The sequence below is a fragment of the Saccopteryx bilineata genome, chromosome 6, assembly GCF_036850765.1.
Source record: "Saccopteryx bilineata isolate mSacBil1 chromosome 6, mSacBil1_pri_phased_curated, whole genome shotgun sequence".
NCBI lineage: Eukaryota > Metazoa > Chordata > Mammalia > Chiroptera > Emballonuridae > Saccopteryx > Saccopteryx bilineata.
In genome coordinates this window covers 103092232-103105986 of record NC_089495.1, presented here as the reverse complement: position 1 = coordinate 103105986, position 13755 = coordinate 103092232, and the positions used below count along the sequence as shown (strand labels likewise).

At 36.1% G+C, this 13755-nt stretch overlaps 1 protein-coding gene across 4 annotated transcripts in view; it reads left to right on the top strand.

The window, feature by feature from the left end:
* Window positions 1-13755, top strand: part of CCDC122 (coiled-coil domain containing 122) — a 39404-nt gene that overhangs the window by 2082 nt on the left and 23567 nt on the right. The window contains exons 1-3 of one of the 4 annotated variants that reach the window (XM_066235540.1): window positions 5494-5630; window positions 11414-11495; window positions 11996-12111. In XM_066235540.1, coding sequence (XP_066091637.1) covers window positions 11450-11495; window positions 11996-12111 — 162 coding nt within the window. In that variant the 5' untranslated portion in view covers window positions 5494-5630; window positions 11414-11449. Of the gene's footprint in view, window positions 1-5493; window positions 5631-10058; window positions 10106-11413; window positions 11496-11995; window positions 12112-13755 lie in introns of those variants that run through there. The other 3 variants (XM_066235542.1, XM_066235541.1, XM_066235543.1) reach the window with 3 other exon arrangements.

Here is a 13755-nt window from a genome sequence, read left to right as displayed (position 1 = left end):
CAGCGTGTGGAAGACCTGGGTTTAATCCTGGCTAGGGCATACAGGAGAAGCGCCCATCTGCTTCTCCATGCTTCCTTCTTGCCTTTCTATCTCTCTCTTCCCCTCCCACAGCCAAGGCTCATTGGAGCAAAGTTGGTCTGGGTTCTGAGGATGGCTCCCGCTGCAACGGAGCAATGCCCCAGATGGGCAGAGCATTGCTCCCTGGTGGGCTTGCCAGGTGGATCCCGGTCGGGCACATGCAGGAGTCTGTCTCTCTGCCTCCCTGCTTCTCACTTCAGAAAAATACAAAAAAAAAAAAAAAAAAAAAAGAATTCTGCATTGTATCTTTTGCATAAACTATACCTCTAAACCATCAATTAAGCTATCCCAAGATTGTGTTCCTTTAAGAGGAAGATAACTTAGAAACACTCATGAAGCTGAGGTAGATTTCTTCTTTATAATTTTTCATAGTTATCTAGCATTCAAACAACTCACCTTTATTGGGTCTTTCCAAAATATTGAACATAGATTTTAAAGAAACAACAAGCTTTATTTCCACACTATTTCATTGGTTTACATAATATTTAATTAAATTATGAAAGCACAATAACAAGTACAACTGGCGTAAACAGGTTCGGGAACAAACACAAGTAACTCGTCAGATTGTACAAATCAACTGGTAGGAGCAGAACTGGGCAGACTCACTAGAAGGTAGCTTCCTAACTATTTAGCATTCAGCATGATATGGGAATTAGCAGCTTCTGACTTACAAAAGAAATACAATGACTTAGTTGGTTAGAGCTTAAGTGTTATTAGATTTAGACAGTATCTACTGTACCACCTACATTTTAAGTATTTGACTATGTATCTAGCTCCTTCATAGAGACTTAGAGCATTTTGAGGAAGGACATAGTGCCAGACTGTTAAGGGGAACAAGTGCAGAAATCCTCATCCTCACAAGACCATGGAAATCTCACGAGAACAAGTAGAATGTCAAAAATCTGGACAGTTGTTTTTAAGCCACTTACATTAAGGTGGGTACTTCCAGAAAAGGACATATAATGTGCAAATTCTTTTTGTTGTTAAAAGCTTTTAGTTTTCTAAGGTTGCCATAACAAATCATCACAAATTGAATGGCTCAAAATGACAAAAATGTATTCTTTTGTAGTTGTGGAGGCAGAAGTCTCAAATCAAGGTGTGTTCAGGACCATGGTCCCTTCAGAGGTTTCTCCTCTTCCAGCTTGTTCTGGTGACTCCATGACTTAGGGCTCTATGGCTTCTTCTTTACGTGATTTACCTTCCTGTGTGTCTGAGTCTCAAATATTCCTCTGCCTTTCTTAAATAAGGACACCTGTGTAGAAATAAAGGCCAACCATCTGAGAACAAAGGCTATTGATTCAGAGCTTGGTAAAAGGGAGGCAGCCTCTCTCTATCTTGTGTTTTGGCACAGACTCAAAAGCAGGCAGAGGAGTGGGTAAGCTTTATAGTAGGAAAAGGGAAATCTTCAGGTGTGCCCTATTGGAGGCTGCTGGCACGGGGAAGCTGTATGTGGGCTAAGTAGAAGCAGGATATCCTATGTGATTAGTTAAGGATGCATATTTGTTTTTTCTTTTTGGTCCCAAGGTGGAAGTGGGGACAAAAATTAGGGAAGTCGCCTGACCTGTGGTGGCGCAGTGGTTAAAGCGTCGACCTGGAAATGCTGAGGTCGCCAGTTCGAAACCCTGGGCTTGCCTGGTCAAGGCACATATGGGAGTTGATGCTTCCAGCTCCTCCCCACCTTCTCTCTATGTCCTTCTCTCCTCTGTCTCTCTCTGTCCCTTTCTCTCTCCTCTCTAAAATGAATAAATAAAATTAAAAAAAAAATAATTAGGGAAGCCCTCATTTATCAAACACTGGCTATTTTTGGCCAATTGTTACATGGGTTGTTTGTGTTCCACAATTGTTATTAGAGATAGGGGTCTAACTTTCTACAAATCTGACATAGAGATTAACAGGATGGCTTTCTGGGCAGGTCACAATAGATAATAGATGGGTGAATGGTAGTTTCCTGGGTTGCTTGCTTCAGGTTGTGGGTCCGAGTTCTATTTTATATATAATCTGGTCACTGCATATCAGTCTCTCACCTGTCATTGAATTTAGGGAGAACTTTGAACCCAGGATAATCTCATTTAGAGATCCTTAATTTAGTCTGCAGAGACCCTTTTCCAAATAAGATCACATTTACAGTTTCTGGGGGTTAGGACATGGACATATTTCAAGGAGGCACCCTTGAACCCATTATAAGGTCCTTTTGTTTTAGAAATCATGTAACTTTTTTAAAGAGTTCAAAAAGATTTTTGCCCTTACTGTCCTGAATGAGACAAGCAAGTAGGTTATGACTGCATTTCGCCAAAGGCCTATAATTTTTCAGACAGTGGCCCGGATATCTCTTAAAGCTTGGATCTGAGCTACACACTTACATGTTTTGGTAGGCTAGTATTATCTATACCTTCAGAGAAATCCCACCTATGGTAGAAAGCAATAAGCTATATTAGTAATGTATGAATATTGTCTATGATAGGAAGTTAAGGAATATTACAAATCCTCTGGTTTCTGTTTTCAACATTCTGAAACTAATCTCATTTCATAGCTAAAGAAGAGAATAATCCCTAGTTTTAACAGATTGTAAGACATTGATATATGCAATTTTTAAAAATTAATTGATGCCTTTTGGATGATCTGATGATGATGTAACTTCTTGAAAATGTGGTTGAAAAGACTTAAAGTCTTTATTACCTGAAGTACATATTATTATTACTCATTTGTACAGTATATCACATTTTCCCCATTATGCCTCTTTATTTGTTGAAACTGAACCACCTAGATCTGATTTTATCATGCTGATTATAAATAGAGGCCATAATAATAAATGCCCTTGATTATAGGAAAACTTTTATCTTTCCCTAGGTTAATTTTTAGCGTTCCCAGTTGAACATAAGCTTTAATATATATATATATATATATATATATATATATATATATATATATATTAAGATTTTATTTATTCATTTTAGAGAGGAGAGAGAGAGAGAAGGGGTGAGGAGCAGGAAGCATCAACTCCCATATGTGCCTTGACCCGGCAAGCCCAGGGTTTCGAACCAGCGATCTTAGCATTCCAGGTCAACACTTTATTCACTGCATCACCACAGGTCAGGCCATACGCTTTAATATTAAACTCCCCCTCCCACTTAGAAAAAAACCCAAACAATTTCAAATTTATGTGAAAATTATCAACATAATTTTTCTTTCCTTGTTTTTTAGTAAAATACCTACTTCAAAGGAGATAGGATGAAATTATAAACTTAGTAACTACTTCAATTACCTGGTGGGTTCACACACCAGCTTTTTCCACTCAGAATGGAAAACGGTGCTTATGTGATGTGGCTGCACACATACAGTTGCCTCTTCTTAATTCTTCTAAACCAAACGCTCTCAAAAGCCCAGTGGAGTGTGATAGTCTTGGTTCATTTTGCTCTTTAATTTGGAGGGAGGTACCAGATGATGAGATTCCAAAAGCTGGAACCATGGCCTTTGAAAATGCTCCTCTCAAGGGACAATTACAGGGGCTTGTCTCCTGAATTCAAGTGAGATCATGCACAAACCATGCTTATTACAGTACTTTATAGCACATGAAGTAAGTACCTCGTCAATGTTAATTTGGATCCTGATTGCTTCAGATTCCATCCTACCTACTTGTTTGATAATTGATCTTTGGCATATTTCCAATTTCTCTAAGTTGTAGTATTCTCATCTAGGAAATATAGGTACAAATTGAATCTAGCTTTTAGGATTGCTCTGAGGGCAAAAACAAGATAATTCAAGTAAAACTACTTAAAAGAGTGCTGGTTACTTGGTACTCAATAAATGTTGACTATATATAGTTAATATCGAAGACTGATAATTTATTATAGTATTACCATTGCATTATTTTCTGTAAAGCTTTTATAGTTGGAAGTGTTTTTCTTAAACAATTTTGTTTTATATTTAATGTTTGGATATTTACTGTCAAATACTTTAGGTATTGTAAGTTTGTTTGTTTTGGAGTCTGTCACTGAATTCATATCAATATTTCCCATGATACCTCACATATACTGTGCATTCACATGTCTGGTGTGAATGAAAAATCAGTTTATACCATTTAGTTAGTCTCTAAAGTCTTATTTTAATTGATTTATACAATAATAATGAATTATAAGTAGATAGCAATAGTTTGTTTTTATTTTTATATTTTGTCCATTCTACAATAGAAATTCTGAAAAAAAAGACTAAAACTTTCCCAATTTTAAAGCAGCTATTTTTTTGTGAATAGTTGGGTTAAATAAATGTCACCAAGAGTTCTTCAGTTTATGTTGTTTTAGAAATATAGATCGAGAAGTACCAGTTACTTTTTTTTATTGTATGAATCTAATGTTCTTCATTTTTTATGTTTATTTATCAAATACTTTAGAGAACACAAAAAAATGAGTAAGATTTTGTATTCACCTTTCTGGATTTACAGTCTAATGGAAAAATATAAAATAATGGAAATAATAAGAATAAAAATTTGTTGAGTAGCAAGAATTTTCTAGATGCCTTACATGCATTATTTCATTTAGTCCTTACAGTAATCCTAACAAGGCAAGGACTACTGTTGTTTCTGTTTATAGATAAAGAATCTGAGGCTGGGGTTATAAAGAATTTACCTAATAAACTAGTAAGTGGCACAAACTGAATTCAAGACTAGCTCTATTTTACTCTGGGAGCTATATTATTATACCTCATGATATAATGAAGATATAGAAACAATTATATTAAATAGAGAGAAAGAGAAAAATCACATCTACCCAGCAAGATAAAGAAAGACTTCTTAAAGAGGATGCCATCTAAGAGTGTTGAAAGATTGGTTGATGTGATGAGAACTGGATTTTAAGAACATTTTCAGTAGAACTGAATTGGAGTGGAGATAGAGTACAATTAGATACCTGTTATATGCCAGATACTGTTCTACGTCTCTGCCCTCATGGAACTTATATTAGTAAAAGAAGGGAGAAAATAAATATATAAGATGTTAGTGGTGGTAAATGCTATTAAAAAATGAGGCAGAGTAAGGGAATGAGTCTGAAGGATGGAAAGTCGTGTTTTGGAGTGGGTTATCAGGGAATCCTTCTCTATTTAAGAAAATATTTGGCAGTGGTAAGGAGTGATTAGATTCCAATGTAATTTAAAGTTGGAAACTGAGTTTTGCCAAAAGAATTGCATCAGCTTGTTAGAAAAAGAAAAGAGTCAAGATTCTGGCTCATCCATTGGGTAAAACAATTGGGGCAGCAGTCATGGGTCACATACTTGGGGAGGATTTCCCAAAGGGCCTATGAAACATCAACAGTAGCTCCTATTTGTGAATATCTTAAGCAAGCCTGGTTCTGTTGCCCTAGGTTCTATACCCTTCTAGAGACCTCCCTGATAATTTCTCCAGGATTTGGGCCTGAACAAGAAAAATGAACTTATAATTTACTGAGACTATAAAGAAGCAGGTTTTGTGATGGTGATGGATACCAGCGGCCAGAGAAATCAGAAATTCAGTTTGGAACATACTAAGTTAAAATGACTTTTATTAATCCAACTGGAGATACCAGGTAAGGACAATTTTGTATCAGTCTAGGACTCCAATGGGATGTTCAGGTAAGAGATATCAATTTGGGAGTTGTCAGCCTATAAATGGATTTTAAAGCCATGGAACTGGATGGTGTCACCTGCAGAATGAGTATATGGAAAAGAAGAGACCTGAGGACTGAGAACTAGGACACTCTAACATAAATGAGAAAGAAGAGGAGGAACTAGCAAAGAAAAAAAAAATGTCTCAAGAAGCAGGGAATGATCAAATATATAAAATGATGCAGATAGGTCAAGAAAGATGAGGACTGAACTCATCCACTGAATGTGGCAGCACAGAGGTCATAGATACTTTGATAAAAAGGTTTTTAAAAAAACTAGGAGTGAGGAGAGCTCCAAAAATCTCTCATGAGAAAATCTAGCTATTTTGGGTTGTATAAATGTATGGTTCAGCTGGCAGCGTTGAAAAGAGAATTATTCTACAAAGCATAAATGTCACCATTAGAAATGAAAGCATATGAATGAATGACATTAGCAGAGAAAATGTGTCTTTCCATTGGAGTGAAACTCCACTTTAGACAAGAAGTAATTTCTGAGAAGTTTGTTTGGTTCTAACTGATAAAGAGGAAGGAGAAGTGAAAATTCTTGGGAACATCGGTTAACCAATCTGTTGACAGTTATGCACCCTGAGATACACTGGCACTTGCATTATATATATTATATACCAGGTGTACTTGGAAGTAGGTAATCTTCAGGGTAGGAGCAAATTATAGTCATGAAGGGAAGTCAGGGGTCAGCCATATATCCAGCCTGAGGAATTTGTAGTGATGAGTGAGAGATTGATTCAACAAGGAATGAAGAGGGAGAAAAATTAGGAAGCCAGATCTAATGAAGATGCAAAGAGGGGCAATTTACACTCTTTAATGGCCATCGGGTCAGTTTTTATTGGATGTGGGAATGAGCAGCCAACTTGAGAGGCTTGACTGACATAGACTAGACAGTAACTTACTTTACTTATCAGTTCTAATCTCTCCTTACATCTGTGGATTTAGGCAGTATCTCCTGAATGAGTGAGAATAATGAAACACTTTATTATTTAAATTGGAAAGTAAACTGAAAATATAAAGCAAGTGCTTTCCCGATAAGATTGACATATATTCATGGCTTTCTAAATTACCACACCTTCATGATTCCTTGAACATACTTGTTTACTTGGAATATTATGAGACATGATTCTAGAGAGGTGGGTTGTAGATGGTGAGCCATACAGTAGTTGACCATCTATAATAAAAGTAAGTTTAGATATTTGTGTTATTTTTTTCCATAAACTTGCATTTTATTGCTACCTAGGAATTTATAGTACTGTGGTTAGGTTCTTTCAAGCAGGCTTTCAAATGATTCTTATTGAAAGAATGAAAATTGTGTTTTATTTTTTTGTTGTATTAGTGGAGTTACATGGTACAGCACAGTTAAGAGTATGTATTCTGGGTGTTGTCATATTTGCTTCCTCTGTCACCTACCAAGGTCTCTGCCCTTTGCAGCATTATATGTACCAGCAGAGGAAAACCCCACATACTTAGCTTACATTCAACTGCTATTATCCTGCAAACAAGGGTTATTATAGGTCTGTGTTCTATTCCTGAAGACCCTAGAAATGAAACTATGAAGGTCCTGTTGATAATAGGACACATAGGATCAGGAAGTTCTATCTTATATGTATCTTCAGTCTCTTCCAAGTGAACTTGTCTTTGTCTGCAAGGACTCAAATATGAGTCTGGCTGGCAGAGGTAGGCATATGGCTCTCCACAGAAAAAGAGCCACAATAGGGTTGTGGTTGTTTTAGGGCAGTTCACTGGTATTCTGACTCCGTTTCTCTTTGGGTGTATAGTAGATATCACTTCCTTATTATCTAAATTTGGGTGAGACCACAAACTGGCTTTGGCCAATGATATGTAAGTAAAGGTTATCTGTCCCATTATTGGACAGAAAACTTTGAGAGCATGACTTGCCATGTTCCCTTTCCTCGACCATGTTGATTGTGGAACATCATATCAAGATAGAGCTTCCACCAGCCTGAGTTTCCTTAGATGGGAACAGCCTCCCTGCCAACCTAGTATTGGCATATAGCTTCATAAGAAATAAACCTTTGTTATTTTAAGCCAGTGAGATTTTGAGGTATTATTGTAGCATAACTTTACTTATCTTGTTTACATTTATTTTTAATTGTAGTCTACATACAATTTTATGTTAGTTTCAGGTATACACATAGATATTTAAAGATAGAGTGGTGAATGATTAATTATAATGGTTTCAAGAAGAATGACAGGAATGGAAGTGGACAGCAAATATCTTGGCTATAAAAAAGAACAAAAAAATAGTTGAAGGGGGTTATAAGGTAAGGCAGGGAGGTTATTACTATTGATTTTATGATGAGCTGTTCCAGATAATATCTTTGACTAAGTTAAAAAGGAAATTCTGTTGATGGAACATTTGAAGTAGTAATGTCATTGAGTAGAATAGAAAGGCATACAAAAGTGGAGGATTGGCCATAGATAGGACAAGGACACTTCTATTCTTTGCATAAAAAGGATAGACTAGATATATGTACACATAAGGAAGACTGGTAAATCGGGTGATTTACTATCTCTCATTTTCCTGATACCTCAGTTAAGTAGCTGGGTAATCAACTTAAAGAGGAAAGGGAAAGATGTGGGAGGTTCGAAGACAGAAGAGGAGGAGTGAAATAAGTATCTGTGAACCTCAATGAATCCTAGTGGCCTAGCATCAATGATCCACTTGATGCAAATAGTTTTGAATTTAAAACGAAACTACAGAATAGTTATTTTTCTTTAGGCAGTTCAGCTAGAGTGTAGGCAAAGTGAAGTAAATGCGAGGGAACCTAAGCCAGGTAAGGAATGAAGTGAATACATGATGAGCTGAGAGAGTGTGAACATATGGAAGAGTCAATGTGGATGAACAGCTCTTATAGTCAAAATACTAGGAGGAATGAGTTGAAAATGAAAATAAGAGTTTGAATTGAGATTACAAATGAGGTGCAGTTATAATCTGTGGGTGGGTGGGGAGGATGGATGAGAGAAAACATCGAAGAACTAAGAGACCAAATCATTACAAGTACCATTGTGTGGATGTTGAAATACCAAAGAAATTTTAAAAATGTAGTAATAGAGATAGTCAATTAGATGTTATAATCTACAAATGAGGAGTGAAGATCTGAAGATCAACTGATAACAGCAAGGAAGGGTAAAGTTTATATAATAGCTCAATGGCATTAACTTCAAAGAAACTAAGCTTTAGGGAAAGTAGAGGATAATACAGTAGTTTGGCAATAGTAAAAGAGAACAGGAAACATGCCTCACTCCAGACTTAGTAGTTTGAGGATGAGAAAGCCGTATCTTTGAGGATTTCAGTTCTAACTGAAAAAAAAAAAAAGTGAAAGAAAAATTCACTGAAGAGGTTGAAGATGGAGCTGCTTTTGCTGAAGATGGACTAAGAGTTCCTGGGGTCACCATGGAAATATATAAAAAAAATTGGAGAGTGGATAACATATCAAATTAGGGAACTCACTGAGCCTATTAAGGATGGGTCTTCATGATTAGGAATAACCTGGGGGTCTTGGGCTTCTAGTGAGTGAGATTGACAGGGATGTGGGGTATACTGGGAGTAATGCCCACAGTTCTTAGGCAGATTGTGGAACTGACACTATGATTTGGGGGAGAGAGAAATGGGACTCACAGAAAAGTAGCTTACCTAGAAGAAACTTAACAGGAACATGAAGAATTCACTGAGTCTGCTCTTCAATTGTGCAATTTGTAGTGTTGAGGTCAATGGAGATCTGTAGGAGCTGCAACAGTTTTATCAGTGGACTTGACTGAAATAATTCCCCTAAAAAGAAATGTGGGGAGTGGTGGGAATAGAAAGGAGAGGGTTGATAAAGTGATGTTTTAGCAGTATAGGAATACAAAAGTAGTTGTATACTGAGGTGGTATATATAGGAATGACTCTTCCTTTAAAAATATCATAATTTTGGTAGTCTAGCACACTGGTTAAGAACATGAATCTTGGAGCCAAATTACCTGGATTCAAATAAAATCTCTAATAGTTGTCTGATCTTGGATAAATTTATTGATTATTTTGTGTTCAATGTATTTCTCTTCAAAATAAAAATTATAATAATAGTATCTACCTCATAGGATATGAGCTAATATTTGAAAGTTAATATTTGTAAAGTTCTACATGCAGAAATAATCACTATTTAATATTTGCTTTTGTTATTTTTATCAAAGCACTTAGAACAGTGTCTGGCACAAAGTAAGAGCTATATAATTGTTTACCTTTTTATTTTTACTTTAAATAATTTTTTATTTTCAATTACCGTTGACATACAATATTAGTTTCAGGTGTACAACCCCGTGACTAGAGATTGCATAACTCACTAAGTGGTCATCCTGACAAAACTCATACTCATATGACACCATAGGTATTAGAATATTATTGACTATATTTCCTATGCTGTAATTTCCATCCCCATGACTATTCTATAACAACCAATCTACGTATACTTCTCAATCCCTTCTTTTTTTTTTTACCCATTCCCCAACACCCTCCCATCTGGCAACCATCAAAACATTCTTATCTATAAATCTGTTTCTGTTCTGCTTGTTTGCTTATTTTGTTTTATAGATTCAATTGTTGATAGATGTGTATTTATTGCCATTTTATTGTTTTTCTTCTTCTTCTTCTTCTTCTTCTTCTTCTTCTTCTTCTTCTTCTTCTTCCTCCTCCTCCTCCTCCTCCTCCTCCTCCTCCTCTTCTTCTTCTTTTTTTCTTCTTCCTCCTCCTCCTCCTCTTCTTTCTTCTCCTCCTCCTCCCCGTCGTCGTCGTCTTCTTCTTCTTCTTCTTCTTCTTCTTCTTCTTCTTCTTCTTCTTCGAGAAGACCCTTTGACATTTCATGTAATACTGGTTTGGTGGTGATGAAATCCTTGTCTGGGAAGCTCTTTATATGTTCTTTGATTCTAAATGACAGCTTTACTGGGTAGAGTAATCTTGGTTGTGGGTCCTTGCTTTTCATCACTTAGACTATTTCTTGCCAATTCCTCTGTCCTGCAAAGTTTTTGTTGAGAAATCTCTTGAAAGTCTTATGGGAGCTGTTTTAGTAGAGAAAGGAACTCTTTCTCTCCATATTTCAAAGAAGAATACTGTCTACCCCTTCATCTTATCCGTTATTCCTAGATATAGAAAAGATTAAAATATGATTTTAAAGCTGCATAGGACTTACTGTACTCTGGCCTGAATAGCACTGGACAGGAGTGCTATTTATATATCCTATACCCATGGCAGAAATTGCTAATTCAGTTTCTCCTTCATTCTGGCTACAGTTTTAGAATCAATTTCATCATGGTACTGGAGGTACCAGCAACTAATCCATAGTAATTTATTACTCACTAAGTATGTCAGTTACTGAACTAAGCATGTTATATGTATTTATTACTTTAATTATTACAACAGCCCTGTGAGGTTTTACCGATGAGGACACCGATGACCAAACAAGTTAAGAAACTTGCTCAAGATTATAAGAGCTGTAAAGCCCCAGAACCAAGATTCAACTACAGTTCTACTCTCCTCCAAAATTTTCTCACTTAACCATTGTCATTTAATTCTTAGAACTAATGATGAAATGTCATTGCCATCCCTATTTGGCAATTAATTTACTTTCAGGATCACCAAGATATATAAAAAGAAAAATACAAGAAAAAGTGAAAGATTATCAGCATTGATTATTTTGTAGGAAGGTGAACCAAAAAGAAGGAAAAGAGGCATAAGAATGTCAGGCAACAAAGGAAGGAAGAGTCAAGGAGTTCCTGAAGAAGGTAATGACGTAATCTTAAGAAATAAATAATTAAAAGTTAAGCAGCAACAAAAAAGTACGTGGTAGGATAATTATGTTAAAATTTATAGAATATTAGAATATTGGGAAGCTGTTAAATTTCTCCATGAAGAAACTTAGTGTTTAGAAAAACCATAATGACCTGAAAATGAAAGCTTATAATGAAAATTCATCAACTGTAAGTGCTTTATTATTGTTATGGTGGTAGTATAATTATAGTATATGTGCTGGTGGTCTGGATAAAACAATTGGGACAATCAAAATACTCTTTTTTTATACAAAACAGGTGTAACATTGCAGTAGGCTATTTTTTAATTGCCTATTAGTGTGGCCTTTGATTTTAGTTTTGTTTATAGTCAAAAAGGGAAGATTACCAATTCTAAATTTACTTATGAAAAACATCACATTTTCTATGACTTTAAGTATAGAAACATGATTTGTTTGCATTTAAATTTTTATTATGTACATTATTTCCTTGTCTAGTGCTGGCTAAACAGGACACATCTTCATTAACCGATGTTGTAGAGCAAGTTGCAAAGCAACAACAATCACAAACATCACAAATAGAAAACAACAAAAAAGTTCTGTTTCATGTACAGGTAATCTGTTTCCTACTGTCTTTTAAATGAGTCTTTAGTTTATTTAAAACTATATTAAGTTAGTAACAGGGAAGTTACTGAGATTACTTAATTTTGGTAGTCAATTTTAACCCATATTTTTTATACTTACCTCTTTCTTAATTATTTTGTTATCCCTCAGTGAAATCCATATGATTATTCCAGTTTTGTGAAACAGTTTACATACCCATTATGCAAATAAACAACAATGTCATTGCAATATGCAATATGCTATAAACATATAAAACCCAATGTGTCACATAGAATTATTTTAAATTCACTTCTGTTTGATAGTATTTTCCTAAAAATGATAAATTTAAGGAAGGTTAACTATAGGCCCTGGCTGGTTGGCTCAGTGGATGGAGTGTCACCTGGCATGCAAACATCACAGGTTCAATCCCCAGTCAGGGAATACATGAGAAGCAACCATCTGCTTCTCTATCCCTCCTTCTCCCTCTTCTTTCCCTCTTCCCCTCTCACAGCCAGAGGCTCAGTTGGCTCAAGCATCAGTGCCAGGGGCTGAAGATGGCTTGATTGGTCCCAAGCATTCACCTCAGGTACTAAGGATGGTTGATTTGAACATTACCCTCAGATAGGGATTGCCCGGGTGGATCCCAATTGGGGCACAGTGGTAATCTGTATCTCTATCTCCCCTCCTCTCATTTAAAAAACAAAAAGGAAGGTTAACTTTTTAAGGCAGTGTAATATTTTAGATACCCCAACTGGCCCGGTCAGCCAAACTAAATCATCTAGCAGCCAGCCAACCCCATCACTTGAGCAAATATAACCAAGGTCAACATCTAGCCTACTTTAGCAGCTCCCAGTCATGTGAGCAGTAAACACTTATTTTATAAGTCACTGAGTTTTACTGTTCTGACAATATATAAGTGATACAAGGAAGAACAGGTTGGAATGATAGGAGGAATAATCTGAGTTTTGGACATGACAAATTTGAGCTGACTAGCGGCAGCTTAGACATAGTTCAAGATGTAAGTATGGATAAAATTACCCAAGGAATATATATAGAGTGAAAAGAAGAAATTATGATGACTTCACCCTAAGGACCTGCATTTGAAGGAACAGTTGTAACTGGGAAGGAATGCTCAGAGCTGTCTGGAGAGAGCCAGAGAAGATGGTATGAAAACAAGAACCAGAAGACTGACTGATGGCTGCCAGAGAGGAGAAAGGGCCGGAGCGCTCGGGGAGAACGGTGAAGGGAGTGAGGGGTACAGATTGGTAGTTACAGAATGGCCATGTGATAGAAAGTACAGCATAGGAAACGTAGTCAGTGTTATCCCAATAACTATGGGTGGTGCCAGGTGGGTACTGGAGATATCAGGGGGAACACTTTATAAACTATATGATTGTCTAACCACAATGCTGTACACCTGAAACTAATACAACATAATATTGAATGTAAACTGTAACTGAAAAAAAATTTTTTTAAAAATATTTTTAAAAGGAAATGCTTGTTAGAATTGCCAATGGCTCAGAGAGGTAAGATAGATGTTTTATACTCATTTTACAAATAAAGAAATAAGATTTGGATAGTTTAAGTTTGCTATGTGTGATTATACCAGCTAGTAATAATAGTAAGGGCACTAGAATTTAGGTCTTTTGATTTTT